Genomic DNA, 14,379 nt, shown 5'->3' on the forward strand with positions numbered 1-14,379 from the left:
TAATTACACACTACAACTAACGGAGGGACTGGGAATAGACTGGTTGACCATCTGCATTGCAGAAGAGGTTCTCTACTCACCACTTATCTTATTTCCACTCCCTTATGTCGTATTGCCACAGTTTTTATTAAGCCATTTTCTTGCCATTCACCCCTCCCTTTCTCCTCTGCTGAAGCTGCTAATTCATGCTGAGGTCCAGTTCCATAGGCACCAGATGCCCTCCGACACCAGACTCAAGTGATCATTCTTCATGTGTGAACCTAACCAGTCAGTGCTGACAGGCTATTTGATTATGGGGGGCATCACAGTCAAGTCTAATCCTATCCTCACCACTTTCTGGATACACTCAGTTCTTGTAGTGGGTCACTGGATAATGATCAAGATCAAGAACCATGACTGATTTTTCCTGCCCTAATCTTAGGGCACCGAGGTCCATTGTACCATTGGCTCTGGTTTGGATGAGTCAGTTAGATACTGAAAATGCATCAATGGACAAACTATTCAGTCAATTGTAAAACAGGATTTGCTTAGAATTGGTTTCTGATCAGAATGTTAAAAATAAATACACACTTTTATAATGATCAAAAGGCTTTGGGACAGGGTTTCACACAATCTTGCAGAGAGCAAAGAAAGCTCCTCTGAGATAATAGGTAATTAAAATTCACTTTTTAGAATTTAAAAAAATTAAATATCATGAGATCTTCTTCACTTATGTGGAATAGACTGTATTTTACAATCCCAGTACTGAATCTGCATGACTGTGAACGTGTAACTTTCATATTTTTTTCCCATTTGTATGTTTGTAGAATGTTAACACTTATCAAGATAAGGGGTGTTAGTGCTAGCAGATGGAACACCTTCCATTTCAGGTACCCAGTATTGGTATTAAGCACTCCCAGTCAGCTGCAGAGTAAAAACCCTTCTACTCTGCTAATGTGACATTTTCATTTCCTAAATCAGATATACTTGTGAATGAGATTGCCAATTTGGAGTCAATTTTGTGCTGTGGGCCCATTTCCATTAGGAACAGGGTTGATATGACCCAAACTTATGATATGTAGGACCTTTACAGCGAGAAGAGAGAGCGAATGCCTTAGTTTCATCTGTCCGAGCTAGATTTGCTCTACCTTTTGTCTCAGCGGTGACTGTGCAGCCTAACCCTGCCACCGCCCAATCTCCAGTACCTTATGTCTTAATAGCTTTATTTTGCTTCACATGTTTCTATTCCTTTGTATCGCACCACTTCACCCTCCTTTCCCTAGCCAAGACAGTGGGCAGGTTATTCGCTCCCAGGCTACTGCCAATGCTGCCCTTGAGCCAACCACCAGGACATGAAACACAACCATTCCATATGGCACTTTCTCCAAAAAGCCTCACCATGCGGGGAGTCTTAGATGCAATCCCACTTCCTTACTGGTACAACACAATCTCCTTTAAAGGGGGTAGAGAGGGAGGGGGAAATCATTCCCGTTACACATGCACACTTCAAGCAACTGGTCAGAGGTGCATAGGTGAGAAATGACAGCATGTCCCAAATTGCTCATGTGAGCACACACCATGCTGAATTTCACAGGAAAGAAAATACCTAAAACACAAGAGTTAAAAAAACAAGTTTTGCTACAAAATCACTGCCAACGAAATCCTAGTATGAAACTTTAACAGCTAACAGAGGAAAGCATTTTTTTTTTAAATTGTAGAAACAACTGCACAATGCAATGCCTTGTTATGGATATCATGGAACTTGGTAAAATGAAGCAGCCATCAGTACTTACCTGAATAATGCAATAATAAGAACAATATTTACAACTCCTAGGAAAGCTCCTAGAAAAGCTGGTGCAGTGTACATGTTCAACTCAAGGTCAATCAGCTTCCAAGACAGTCCTGTTTGTCCAATGCTCGTCATAGCAGTCTGCAAAGCTGAGCCAGAATAACTTTAGAAAAGCAACTTAACTATCTTTGTGACTATTAACACTTATAGTAGCGAGTACAACAGTTGTCCTGTTGTTGAACATCAATAAAAATATTTTACTTAATGTGTTAATGCTGAATAGAGCACAATTATTAAAAGCAGAATTGCACAAGTGAACAGAACCCTTCTCTTGGAAGTGAATATCCACTACAAAGGGACCTGGGTGTCCTTGTACACCAGTCACCAAAAGCAAACATGCAGGAGCAGCAAGCAGTTAGGAAGGCAAATGATATGTTGGCCTTCATTGCAAGAGTATTTGAGTACAGGAGCAAGGATGTTTTACTGCAGTTATACAGGGCCTTGGTGAGACCACACCTGGAGTATTGTGTGCAGTTTTGGTCTCCTTAACTAAGAAAGGATATACTTGCCATAGAGGAAGTGCAGCGAAGGTTCACCAGACTGATTCCTGAAGGAGATAGATAGATTTCTAGACACAGAAGGCATCAAGGGGTATGGGGCGAAAGCGGAAATATGGTATTGAGATAGAGAATAGCCATGATCATACTGAATGGCGGTGCAGGCTCGAAGGGCCGAATGGCCGACTCCTGCTCCTATTTTCTATGTACTAATAGACAATAGTCTACTTTGTGAGCCTGCAAAAAACAATCAAATCTCAACCTATAAAGGCAAGTGAAACTAAATATCAGTCAAGCCTGAATCTTCACATTACTTAAAACTCTCCAATGTTGGGTGTAGCTAATGTCACCCTATCAATCTTTCGCACTTTGTTCCCTGTTCCAATCTCATGCAGCCATGCACTTCTTCTGGTTGCCTCATTATCTCCGCTCATGTCAAATTGATCTTTGGCAACGCCTCCATTTTAACGTTGCCTCCAAGAAGCTTGGCTTCGTCTATCATGCCAAACATTTATTTTCTTCCCAACAACTCATAATTCTTTATAAAGCCCAGGATCATTCAAGATTTGAATACTGCTGTCACATCTGGGGAGTCTCTTCTAACTCACCAATCATATCTTGGACACGATACTAGAAAAGGCTTGTTTGATACACAAAATACTTGCTGCTAGGATTCCACCAAAGCTGCCCAGAGCACACAAATGAAACCAGAGACGACTCACCCTCCTAATCTTTTCCTTTTGGGGAATTGTTTGGCCCACACTAGATTTCTCCTCATGGCAGATTTTTTTAAAATTCAGAAACCTAGGTGACAGATCAAAGATCATATTTCAGAACATCATAACGGTTGAAAGGAGAACAAGATAAGGAAGTAGGGAAATAAGGAATTTCAAACTTTTTGAGGTCCTGAGCAAGAATGAGTTAGAGTGCGAGAATGTGTGATGGATCTGGATTTCAACATAACAAGAATTCGAGGGGGGGTGGAGAAGAGAAAGAGTGTGTAAGATGATGTATTTGCGGCTTGGAAGAACAAGAAAAAGTTCAGAGGAGCGCTCGTCGTGGAATTATCAATAAACAGAAAGATAAGAAAGGTTGGGGACTCAAGGCAAGTGAAGGTCTCATTGAAACATATAAGATTCTGAGGGGACTTGAGAGGTAGATTTTTTAAAATTCATTCATGGGATGTGGGCGTCGCTGGCAAGGCCAGCATTTATTGCCCATCCCGAATTGCCCTCGAGAAGGTGGTGGTGAGCCGCCTTCTTGAACCGCTGCGGTCCGTGTGGTGAAGGTTCTCCCACAGTGCTGTTCGGTAGGGAGTTACAGGATTTTGACCCAGCGACGATGAAGGAACGGCGATATATTTCCAAGCTGTGATGGTGTGTGACTTGGAGAGGAACATGCAAGTGGTGTTGTTCCCATGTGCCTGCTGCCCTTGTCCTTCTAGGTGGTAGAGGGCGTGGGTTTGGGAGGTGCTGTCGAAGAAGCCTTGGCAAGTTGCTGCAGTACATCCTGTGGATGGTACACACTGCAGCCACGGTGCGCCGGTGGTGAAGGAAGTGAATGTTTAGGGTAGTGGATGGGGTGCCAATCAAGCTTTGGGGAGTCAGGAGGTGAGTCACTCGCCGCAGAATACCCAGTCTCTGACCAGCTCTTATAGCCACAGTATTTATGTGGCTGGTCCAGTTAAGTTTCTGGACTCCTAGGATGTTGATGGTGGGGGATTCGGCAATGGTATTGCCGTTGAATGTCAAGGGGAGGTGGTTAGACTCTCTCTTGTTGGAGATGGTCATTGCCTGGCACTAGTTTGGCACAAATGTTACTTGCCACTTATGAGCCCAAGCCTGGATGTTGTCCAGGTCTTGCCGCATGCGGGCACGGACTGCTTCATTACCTGAGGGGTTGCAAATGGAAATGAACACTGTGCAATCATCAGCGAACATTCCCATTTCTGACCTTATGATGGAGGGAAGGTCATTGATGAAGCAGCTGAAGATGGTTGGGCCTAAGACACTGCCCTGAGGATCTCCTGCAGCAATGTCCTGCGGCTGAGATGATTGGCCTCCAACAACCACTACCATCTTCCTTTGTGCTAGGTATGATTCCAGCCACTGGAGATATTTCCCCCTGATTCCCATTGACTTCAATTTCACTAGGGCTCCTTGGTGCCACACTCAGTCAAATGCTGAGATGCTCAAAGATGCTGAGAGGGTGTTTTCCCCTAGCAGCAGAGTCTAGAACTAGGGAGCATAGTCGTAGGATAAGGGGCTGGCCATTTAAGACTGAGATGAGGAAGACTGAGATTTCTTCACTCAGAGGGTTATGAATCTTTGGAATCTCTACCCCAGAGGGCTGTGGATGCTGAGTCGTTGAATATGTTCAAGGCTGAGATAGATAGATAGATAGATTGATTCTTGGACTCTAGGGGAATCAAGGGATATGGGGATCGGGCAGGAAAGTGTAGTTGAGGTCAAAGATTAGCCTTGATTTTATTGAATGGCAAAGCAGGCTCGAGGGATCGTATGGCCTACTCCTGCTCCTATTTCTTATGTTCTTATGTATCAGACAAGCCTTTTCTTGTATCTGGTCTGGGATGTGAGAAGTGAGTTAGAAGAGACTTCCCAGATGTGGAAGCAATATTCAAATCTTATATGACCCTGGGCTTTATGGAGAATTATGAGTTGTTGACAGGAAAATAAAGATTTGGCACGAAAGACGAAGCCAAGCTTCTTGGAGGCAGCTTTAGCAATGGAGGAGTTGCAGGAGATCCACTCAAGATCAGTGGAGATAATGAGGCAAAAATGTTGATTGACAAAGAGGACTAAGGGTGGGGCCAAAGACAAGTGGTCATAACTATTGATTATTCTTGCAAAAGAAATTAAGAAACTACATTTTTAAATTAACTGAAAATAGCAAGATTTTCCATTAAGTGGCATGGAGGAGATCAAGATGTAATGAGTCAGCCACTGATTCATGAGAGGAATGTTAAGTTGTAAACACAAAGGGTGTGAAATCTGAAGGAAATTGATAAATGTAGAATGGAAGTATCAGCGAAGGAGTGGGTAGTGTTGGTCAATTGATAGAGGTGGTTATTGATATGGAGAAGTAGGACAGAAGTTAGAGCTCTGGGGAATCCCAATTTCTTGAAAAAAAGTCAAAGGATAAGCCATCAGCTGCAGCACAGTTAAGAGCATGTTTGAGGTTGGCTACTAAGTAGTGTGGAAGAAACTGCACTTCTGCTGTGGTACAGTGAATTGGTGTTCCAATGTGCCAAGAACTTCATTTTAAGTAGAACTTATAATATCTAAACAGAGTATATTATTACACGTAATGCAACAGACATAGTTTCTGCCATCAGTAAGCACATTTATTGTGACATGATACAATAATGATACACTGTAAAGTTATCATCGATAATTAATGGCACTCTACACCCCTTCCTGGCCAAACTCTTAGGCTGAACCAGAACATTCACAATCTTGGCACCCCTGTGCTGAGCTTTAAATACCATATCCTATCCATTACCAAGACTGCTTACTCTCACCTCTACAACATTGCCAGCCTCCACCCGTACCTCAGCCACTCCACTGTTGAAAGCCTTATGATCTCCATTCTCAACCACGCTCAGCCTCCATAAACTCCAACTAGTCTAAAACTGCTGCACATACCCTGTACCACGCTACATTCCACATGCCTGTCACTCCCATCCTTGCTGATCTAAACTGGCTCCCTGTCCCCAACACGTGTAATTCAAAATCCTTGTCCTCATCTATAAATCCCTGCTTGGCTTTTGCACATCCTATTTCTGCAAAAACCTCCAGCTATATACTCCCTCCTGCATCCTCCATTCCTATGACTCTGGCCTTCTGTGCTCAACCTCCAGCCCTTCGCCCCACCATTGGTGGCACCTTCAGCCACCTTGGTTCCACTCTTTGGAACACCCTCCTTAAATTGTTCTGCCTCTCTCTCTCTCTCCCCAACTTTAAAATAAAGGAAGGACAGAGTCACCTCAAAATCCATCTCTTTCACCTAGCTTTCTGTACCTCTTCAAACCACTTCCTGGCTTAGTGTCGTTTTCAATCGTTTGGAATGTATTTTATGTTTAAGGTGGTATAAAATGCAAGTAGTTGTTCTTGTTGTATTGCTCTGTTCTGGTGCAATCACTTCTACAACAACCATGTTTTTTTTTCTCTTCTTCTCCCTCTTCTGAAGGCATGGATTCTCTCATTGGGTTACAGTTCCAGAGGAGAGTCATCCCCAGTAACTCAGCTAATGCTCATTAATTATGCATGAGCCTGTACAGTGAGTGATAGCAAGGTTTTTGACCATGAAGGACATCACAGCATCCATGCATGCATATTTCCAAGTAGAGGCCGCTGTTTACCGATCAAGAACAAAAACCATGGCCAATTTTTCCCCTTCTCTTACTCAGGTGTGTTGCAGCCAAATTGTAATGTCCCTACAGTTGAGGTCAACTAATTCAGCATAGACTAGGGATTGAACTTGGAACTCTCTTGGTCTGCATGGCCAGAGACAGAGATTTCATCGGGATGGCTCAACAAACATTTTTCATTTTGTAATAGGTAAACGAAAGCTTTCCTAAAAGGGATAGTGCTGATAATTTTAACATTAAAAAGTATTATGGCTGGAATTTATTATTGCGGTAACCAGGGAGTGATGCTATCAATAGTATTTTACAAGTTTCAGCTGTTAGTTAAACAGTAAAATTAATGCTCGACCTAGATTTCCTATGCCTCTCCAAAACTGATTGCATGTGGCCTTGGGAGAAGGAAGGACTTGGATTTTTATCCTGCCCCATCACGTTTCTCAAAAACATCCTGCACTTCACATATAATGGGTTACTTTGGAGTGCAATAACTGTTATGCAGACAGTCATGTCGTGCACAGCAATATCCCACAAACAACAATGAGATGATTGACTAGTAATCTATTGTCGGTGATGCTGGTTAAGAAAAGAAATTTGGCCAGAATGCTGGGAGAATTCCCTGCTCTACATCAAACAGTGCCATAGGATTTTTAACAAGCCTTAGTTTAATACCTCATCCAAAGGACTTCTGACAATGCAACACTCCCTGGGTAGTGCACTGGAGTGTCAGCTTATGTTATGAGCTCAAATCCTGCATTGGGGCTCAAACCCACAACCGTCTGACACAGAGTTGACAGCGTTACTAACCGAGCCATGTTGACAAGGAGCAGGTGAGCTTAAAGGATTGGATTTGTGAACCACCAAGCCCAAACCCAATTTTTCCTTTTCTGTGTCAGTGCTACTGGCAGCAGGAACAGATTGGTTCCTTTGTATTTTCAGGGCCATTTCCCATTAGATAAGGCACAGTCATTTCCACAATGAGTCCAGAATAAAGTTAACAGGTGATTAAAAAGCAAAACAAAACGACTGAAAATAAGATACACAAGCAGGAAACGCACAGCAGGGCGAGGTGTTTATTTGTGAATCTCATCAGTAAATATTTGCTCATGACCAAAACATTGTCAGAAATACAAGATTTGTACCTGGCCCCAGTATAAAACCCAGTGCCTGACCAGCACTTAAATTTGCCATCGCACTGGTCCTTTCCTTAAGTGAAGTTGCACCAGCAACATATGATCGTACAACAGCCACGTTGCCTAAAAAAAGAAAGAAAAAGCAGTACATCAAGAAATTGAAAACCAGCTCTTAACATTTAGTATAGCATTTATACAGACACGCACTAGTGGGTTTACCACAAATACAACAAGCACAAATGCATTCTTTTTGCAGAAGTAACCTTACTTCATCGAGATGGCAATTGTTTTTGAATGACAACCAAAGCTTAAAAATCTGAAATTATTTCTAAAAGATCGGAGTACATGTACTTTAATGTTATGCCCATATTACACCACCCATATGGTTATGGTTATGAAACTGGTATTGAGCCCATATAAGTATTAAGTTGGCTTCATAAACCCGACTGGAATAGAGATATTGAAATATTCCTCCTGAGTCCTGGGCCTCATAATGTTCTCATTTGTGTTAACACCCAAGGGCTGTGAAATCAGTTTTAGTTTCCTTGCAGTCTAGTTACCATTATAATGGAAATGCTATTCTTATCAAAAAACACCTTTCTTTCTTGACAGTGATAGTCACACTCATGCAGTCCCATCACCAGTCAGAGCTGTCCCACAGACTAGTCAAGCAACAGCCTGACACAGCCATACTCACAGAATCATACCTTTCAGCCAACGTCCCAGACTCTTCCATCACCATCCCTGGGTATGTCCTGTCCCACCGGCAGGACAGACCCACCAGAGGTGGCGGTACAGTGATATACAGTCAGGAGGGAGTGGCCCTGGGAGTCCTCAACATTGACTCTGGACCCCATGAAATCTCATGGAATCAGGTCAAACATGGGCAAGGAAACCTCCTGCTGATTACCACCTACCATCCTCCCTCAGCTGATGAATCAGTCCTCCTCCATGTTGAGCACCACTTGGAGGAAGCACTGAGGGTAGCAAGGGTACAAAACGTACTCTGGGTGGGGGACTTCAGCACCACTACTGACCGAGCTGGCCGAGTCCTGAAGGACATAGCTGCCAGACTGGGCCTGCGGCAGGTGGTGAGCAAACCAACACGAGGGAAAAACTTACTTGACCTCGTCCTCACCAATCTACCTGTCGCAAATGCATCTGTCCATGACAGTATTGGTAGGAGTGACCACCGCACAGTCCTCGTGGAGATGAAGTCCCGTCTTCGCACGGAGGACACCATCCAACGTGTTGTGTGGCACTACCACCGTGCTAAATGGGATAGATTCAGAACAGATCTAGCAGCTCAAAACTGGGCATCCATGAGGCACTGTGGTCCATCAGCAGCAGCAGAATTGTATTCCAGCACAATCTGTAACCTCATGGCCCGGCATATTCCTCACTCTACCATTACCAACAAGCCAGGAGATCAACCCTGGTTCAATGAGGAGTGTAGAAGAGCATGCCAGGAGCAGCACCAGGCGTACCTAAAAATGAGGTGCCAACCTGGTGAAGCTACAACTCAGGACTATATGCATGCTAAACAGCGGAAGCAACATGCTATAGACAGAGCTAAGCGATTCCACAACTAACGGATCAGATCAAAGCTCTGCAGTCCTGCCACATCCAGCCGTGAATGTGGTGGACAATTAAACAACTAACGGGAGGAGGAGGCTCTGCAAACATCCCCATCCTCAATGATGGCGGAGTCCAGCACGTGAGTGCAAAAGACAAGGCTGAAGCGTTTGCAACCATCTTCAGCCAGAAGTGCCGAGCGGATGATCCATCTCGGCCTCCTCCCGATATCCCCACCATCACAGAAGCCAGTCTTCAGCCAATTCGATTCACTCCACGTGATATCAAGAAACAGCTGAGTGCACTGGATACAGCAAAGGCTACGGGCCCTGACAACATCCCAGCTGTAGTGCTGAAGACTTGTGCTCCAGAACTAGCTGCGCCTCTAGCCAAGCTGTTCCAGTACAGCTACAACACTGGCATCTACCAGACAATGTGGAAAATTGCCCAGGTATGTCCTGTCCACAAAAAGCAGGACAAATCCAATCCGGCCAATTACTGCCCCATCAGTCCACTCTCCATCATCAGCAAAGTGATGGAAGGTGTCGTCGACAGTGCTATCAAGCGGCACTTACTCACCAATAACCTGCTCACCGATGCTCAGTTTGGGTTCCGCCAAGACCACTCGGCTCCAGACCTCATTACAGCCTTGGTCCAAACATGAACAAAAGAGCTGAATTCCAGAGGTGAGGTGAGAGTGACTGCCCTTGACATCAAGGCAACATTTGACCGAGTGTGGCACCAAGGAGCCCTAGTAAAATTGAAGTCAATGGGAATCAGGGGGAAAACTCTCCAGTGGCTGGAGTCATACCTAGCGCAAAGGAAGATGGTAGTGGTTGTTGGAGGCCAATCATCTCAGCCCCAGGACATTGCTGCAGGAGTTCCTCAGGGCAGTGTCCTAGGCCCAACCATCTTCAGCTGCTTCATCAATGACCTTCCCTCCATCATAAGGTCAGAAATGGGGATGTTCGCTGATGATTGCACAGTGTTCAGTTCCATTCGCAACCCCTCAAATAATGAAGCAGTCCGAGCCCGCATGCAGCAAGACCTGGACAACATCCAGGCTTGGGCTCATTAGTGGCAAGTAACATTCGCGCCAGACAAGTGCCAGGCAATGACCATCTCCAACAAGAAAGAGTCTAACCACCTCCCCTTGACATTCAACGGCATTACCATCGCTGAATCCCCCACCATCAACATCCTGGGGGTCACCATTGACCAGAAACTTAACTGGACCAGCCATATAAATACTGTGGCTACGAGAGCAGGTCAGAGGCTGGGTGTTCTGCGGCAAGTGACTCACCTCCTGACTCCCCAAAGCCTTTCCACCATCTACAAGGGACAAGTCAGGAGTGTGATGGAATACTCTCCACTTGCTTGGATGAGTGCAGCTCCAACAACACTCAAGAAGCTCGACACCATCCAAGATAAAGTAGCCCGCTTGATTGGCACCCCATCCACCACCCTAAACATTCACTCCCTTCACCACCGGCGCACTGTGGCTGCAGTGTGTACCATCCACAGGATGCACTGCAGCAACGCGCCAAGGCTTCTTCGACAGCACCTCCCAAACCCGCGACCTCTACCACCTAGAAGGACAAGAGCAGCAGGCACATGGGAACACCACCACCTACACGTTCCCCTCCAAGTCACACACCATCCCGACTTGGAAATACATCGCCATTCCTTCATCGTCGCTGGGTCAAAATCCTGGAACTCCCTTCCTAACAGCACTGTGGGAGAACCGTCACCACACGGAATGCAGCGGTTCAAGAAGGTGGCTCACCACCACCTTCTCAAGGGCAATTAGGGATGGGCAATAAATGCTGGCCTCGCCAGCGATGCCCACATCCCATGAACGAATTTTTTTAAAAGCTGCCTATTATCCAGGACAAACTCTAAATTTATTAATCCAATGCCTGCACTGTAGTGGCTGTCACACATGAGCTAAGAAATATAAGTATTGGAGGGGGGAGGGGAAAGAACAGGAAATTAGACCTCTACTGCTGCCTCCTTGGCTACAATCTGTTCTTCTGCTGCAGAGGGTGAAACTATTTAACTTGCAGCCTTGTCCAAAACTGCCACCAAGATCAGTCTATAATCAGCCAGCAGGAACCACACTTCGACAAAGTAGGACTGGTCCAATTAGTTTCTGTACACCCATTTCCCCTCCAACTTAGAGCACTCCAATACCACGGTCGTCCATCTACTGGTAGCATTTAACTGACATCTAGTAAAGCCTAATCACTAATGGGAATAAATTAAGATGTGGTTGCAAATACAGGAACTCTGAATGGGTGTTGAGCACTCTACTGTTACAGCTGCAAGGCCCATCTTCAAATTTAATTTGATCCCATTGACTATCATTAAATTCTAAAATCAACTTAAAAGATGAAAAATTTGAAGTTAAATTCTGATCTTTCCTAATAAAATAATAAATTGAAATTCTAACTGAAATTTTTGTGTCCAGTAAATCAGGTAAACAACCTCCTTGAGTTTAAGACCCTATCACAGGACCCCATGCAAATTTCCCAAACAAATGGAAAATTGGAAATCTCTTGTAAAAAAACTGCATCGATATAACTCAAAAATAAAACAGCGATTCATTTTTAACAAATATAGAAAATGACTCAGTGTTAAAATGCAAGAGCTCTTAACAAGATGCTGACTTTGACAGTGGACAAAGACACAACACCCATGTCATTTCATTGCATTGACAGCTTCCAAACAGAATGACTGTTGAAGCAAATTGCGGCATAGCACTGAAGATTCAGTAAACAACAATAAAAGTTTTACCGAACTCTTTGACAAAGAGAGTGCCTCCTTAAATTGGATCCATCAGCAAACCTATCCTCTGCTTTCTCTGCTTTAGCAGCAAGACAAGTTAAGTCTACATCTGGGTGAAACATTATGAGGAAACATTTACAGTCTCATGAAGTTTTACTACTTTAACGTAGGTATTAATACTGCAATAAATATTTTGTAACTAGACTGATAAAAATGCTCATATTTCCTATGACCTTTTAGAAATTAACTGAAAGTTCTTTATTCCTCTGTTGCTGTTATCTGCACACTTTAAAGAAAGGTTACATTTGTACTGCAACCCCAATTTTGTTGACACATTTCATTATGAACATGCCGCATCAAGTATATACATAAAACAAAATCAACAATATGGTCACCTGTGATTTGAAAATAAGTTTGTGAGTAAATTATTACATGTTCTTTTTTGGTGGGAAGAATAAGGAGACGACAAACTCCTTGGAAAATAAGAGACTAAATGGGGTAGAGAAGCAAAGGGATCTAGGGGTACATATACACAAATCACTAAAAGTAGCCATAAAAAAAGCAAACAAAGGGGTTCATTTCTAGAGGGACAGAATTGAAAAGCAGAGAAGTCATTTTAAACTTATATAGAACCTTTGTTAGACCACACTTAAGAGTACTGTGCACAGTTCTCATCTCCATATTATAAAAAGGATATAGAGGCATTGGAGAAGGTGCAAAAAAGATTCACAAGAATGATACCAGAACTAAGAGGTGATAACTATCAGGAAAGACTGATCAGGCTGGGGCTCTTTTCTCTCGAAAAGAGAAGACTGAGGGGTGACCTGACAGAGGTTGTTAAGTTTATGAAAGGGTTTGATAGGGTAGACGTAGAGAAAATGTTTCCACTTGTGGAGGAGTCCAACACTAGGGACTATAAATATAAGGTGGTCACCAATAAATCCATTAGGGAATTGAGGAGGAACTTCTTCACCCAGAGAGTGGTTAAAATGTGGAACTCGCTACCACATGGAGGCAAATATAGATGCATTTAAGGAAAAGCTAGATAAACACTTTTTTTTATTTGTTCTTGGAATGTGGGCGTCACTGGCAAGGCCAGCATTTATTGCCCATCCCTAATTGCCCTTGAGAAGGTAGGAGAAAGGAATAGAATGATATACTGATAGGGTTAGATGAAGAGGACTGGGAGGAGGTGTGGAGCATAAACACTGGCATAGACCAGTTGGTCCGAGTGGCCTGTTTCTGTGCTGTACGTTCTATGTTCTGATGTGCTGGCCTGCGAATACTAATCCCCAATACAGCATTATGTTTTAAGAAGAACGTTTAAATGTGAGAGCAATTTGATACAGCAAACACTGTGAGCAAGTGAAGGTAAGAGGCTGGAAGTTCCTGTCAAGCTGCATCAACAACGGATCCCCAGAGGGGTGGAAGTTCCGGCCGCCCCTGACACTCTCCTAAATTCTGGAGTCAAGACCATTTTTGCTGCTTCTGGTGGGATTTTAGGCAGATAACATTGTTACAAGTTTCAGGTCTGCCTTAAATATTTTCTTGGGTTCAGTGGTGCTGGTCATTCCTGTCTGCGGTCCCCTTACATTCAGGAGTGGGCGCACACTGTTCAATATCTAATCGTACAATAGTGTAACCCAGGGGCACAACAGTAGTACCACTTTGGGATCTGAACCGGATAGCATGTTTTTGGCATGTGCCCTCACATGGACTTCTCCAATCTTACAGTTGGCAAACTGATAACACATCAGTGAATTGCAGCCAAATATTAATAGTTTAAGATTTTTTATTTCACAAACACCACCCAGAAATTCATGCACGCCCATTTTTGGGCGCGGTGCAACAGGCTGCCAGCGAAGAGTAGCGAAAAATCAGGCCACCGCCAGCACCGCAACAGCCCTCAAGGTAAGTGGGTCCAGAGAGTGGGGCTGGGAGTGAGGGAAATTGCGGTCGGGGAACAGGGATCGGAATCTGGGTCGTGGATTGGGGCATGAGTTGGGGGTCGGGGGCTTGGGGCCTAACAGTGATCCAAATTCTTGGCAGGATTGCCAGAATCGCCCGCCATGTTTAAAGACATGTATAGAATAATTCATGTTCACCAAGAACTTATTTCACTCTATGTAAAATTGCTATTAGAACAGCAATCTCAGCAGTGCATTACTGAGAAGG

At 44.0% G+C, this 14,379-nt stretch overlaps 1 protein-coding gene across 6 annotated transcripts in view; it reads right to left on the bottom strand.

Moving 5' to 3' along the window:
* Positions 1-14,379, bottom strand: part of mfsd8 (major facilitator superfamily domain containing 8) — a 99,154-nt gene that overhangs the window by 66,065 nt on the left and 18,710 nt on the right. For all 6 annotated transcript variants that reach the window (XR_010964538.1, XR_010964542.1, XR_010964544.1 and 3 more), the window contains exons 5-6: positions 7,852-7,965; positions 1,773-1,917 (exon numbers count right to left, since the gene is read on the bottom strand). Coding sequence is in view for 2 of the 6 variants with exons in the window: in XM_067993549.1 (XP_067849650.1) it covers positions 1,773-1,917; positions 7,852-7,965 (259 nt within the window). In the remaining 4 variants the exon portion in view is untranslated. The remainder of the gene's footprint in view (positions 1-1,772; positions 1,918-7,851; positions 7,966-14,379) is intronic.

This window comes from Heptranchias perlo, chromosome 1 (genome assembly GCF_035084215.1).
Source record: "Heptranchias perlo isolate sHepPer1 chromosome 1, sHepPer1.hap1, whole genome shotgun sequence".
NCBI lineage: Eukaryota > Metazoa > Chordata > Chondrichthyes > Hexanchiformes > Hexanchidae > Heptranchias > Heptranchias perlo.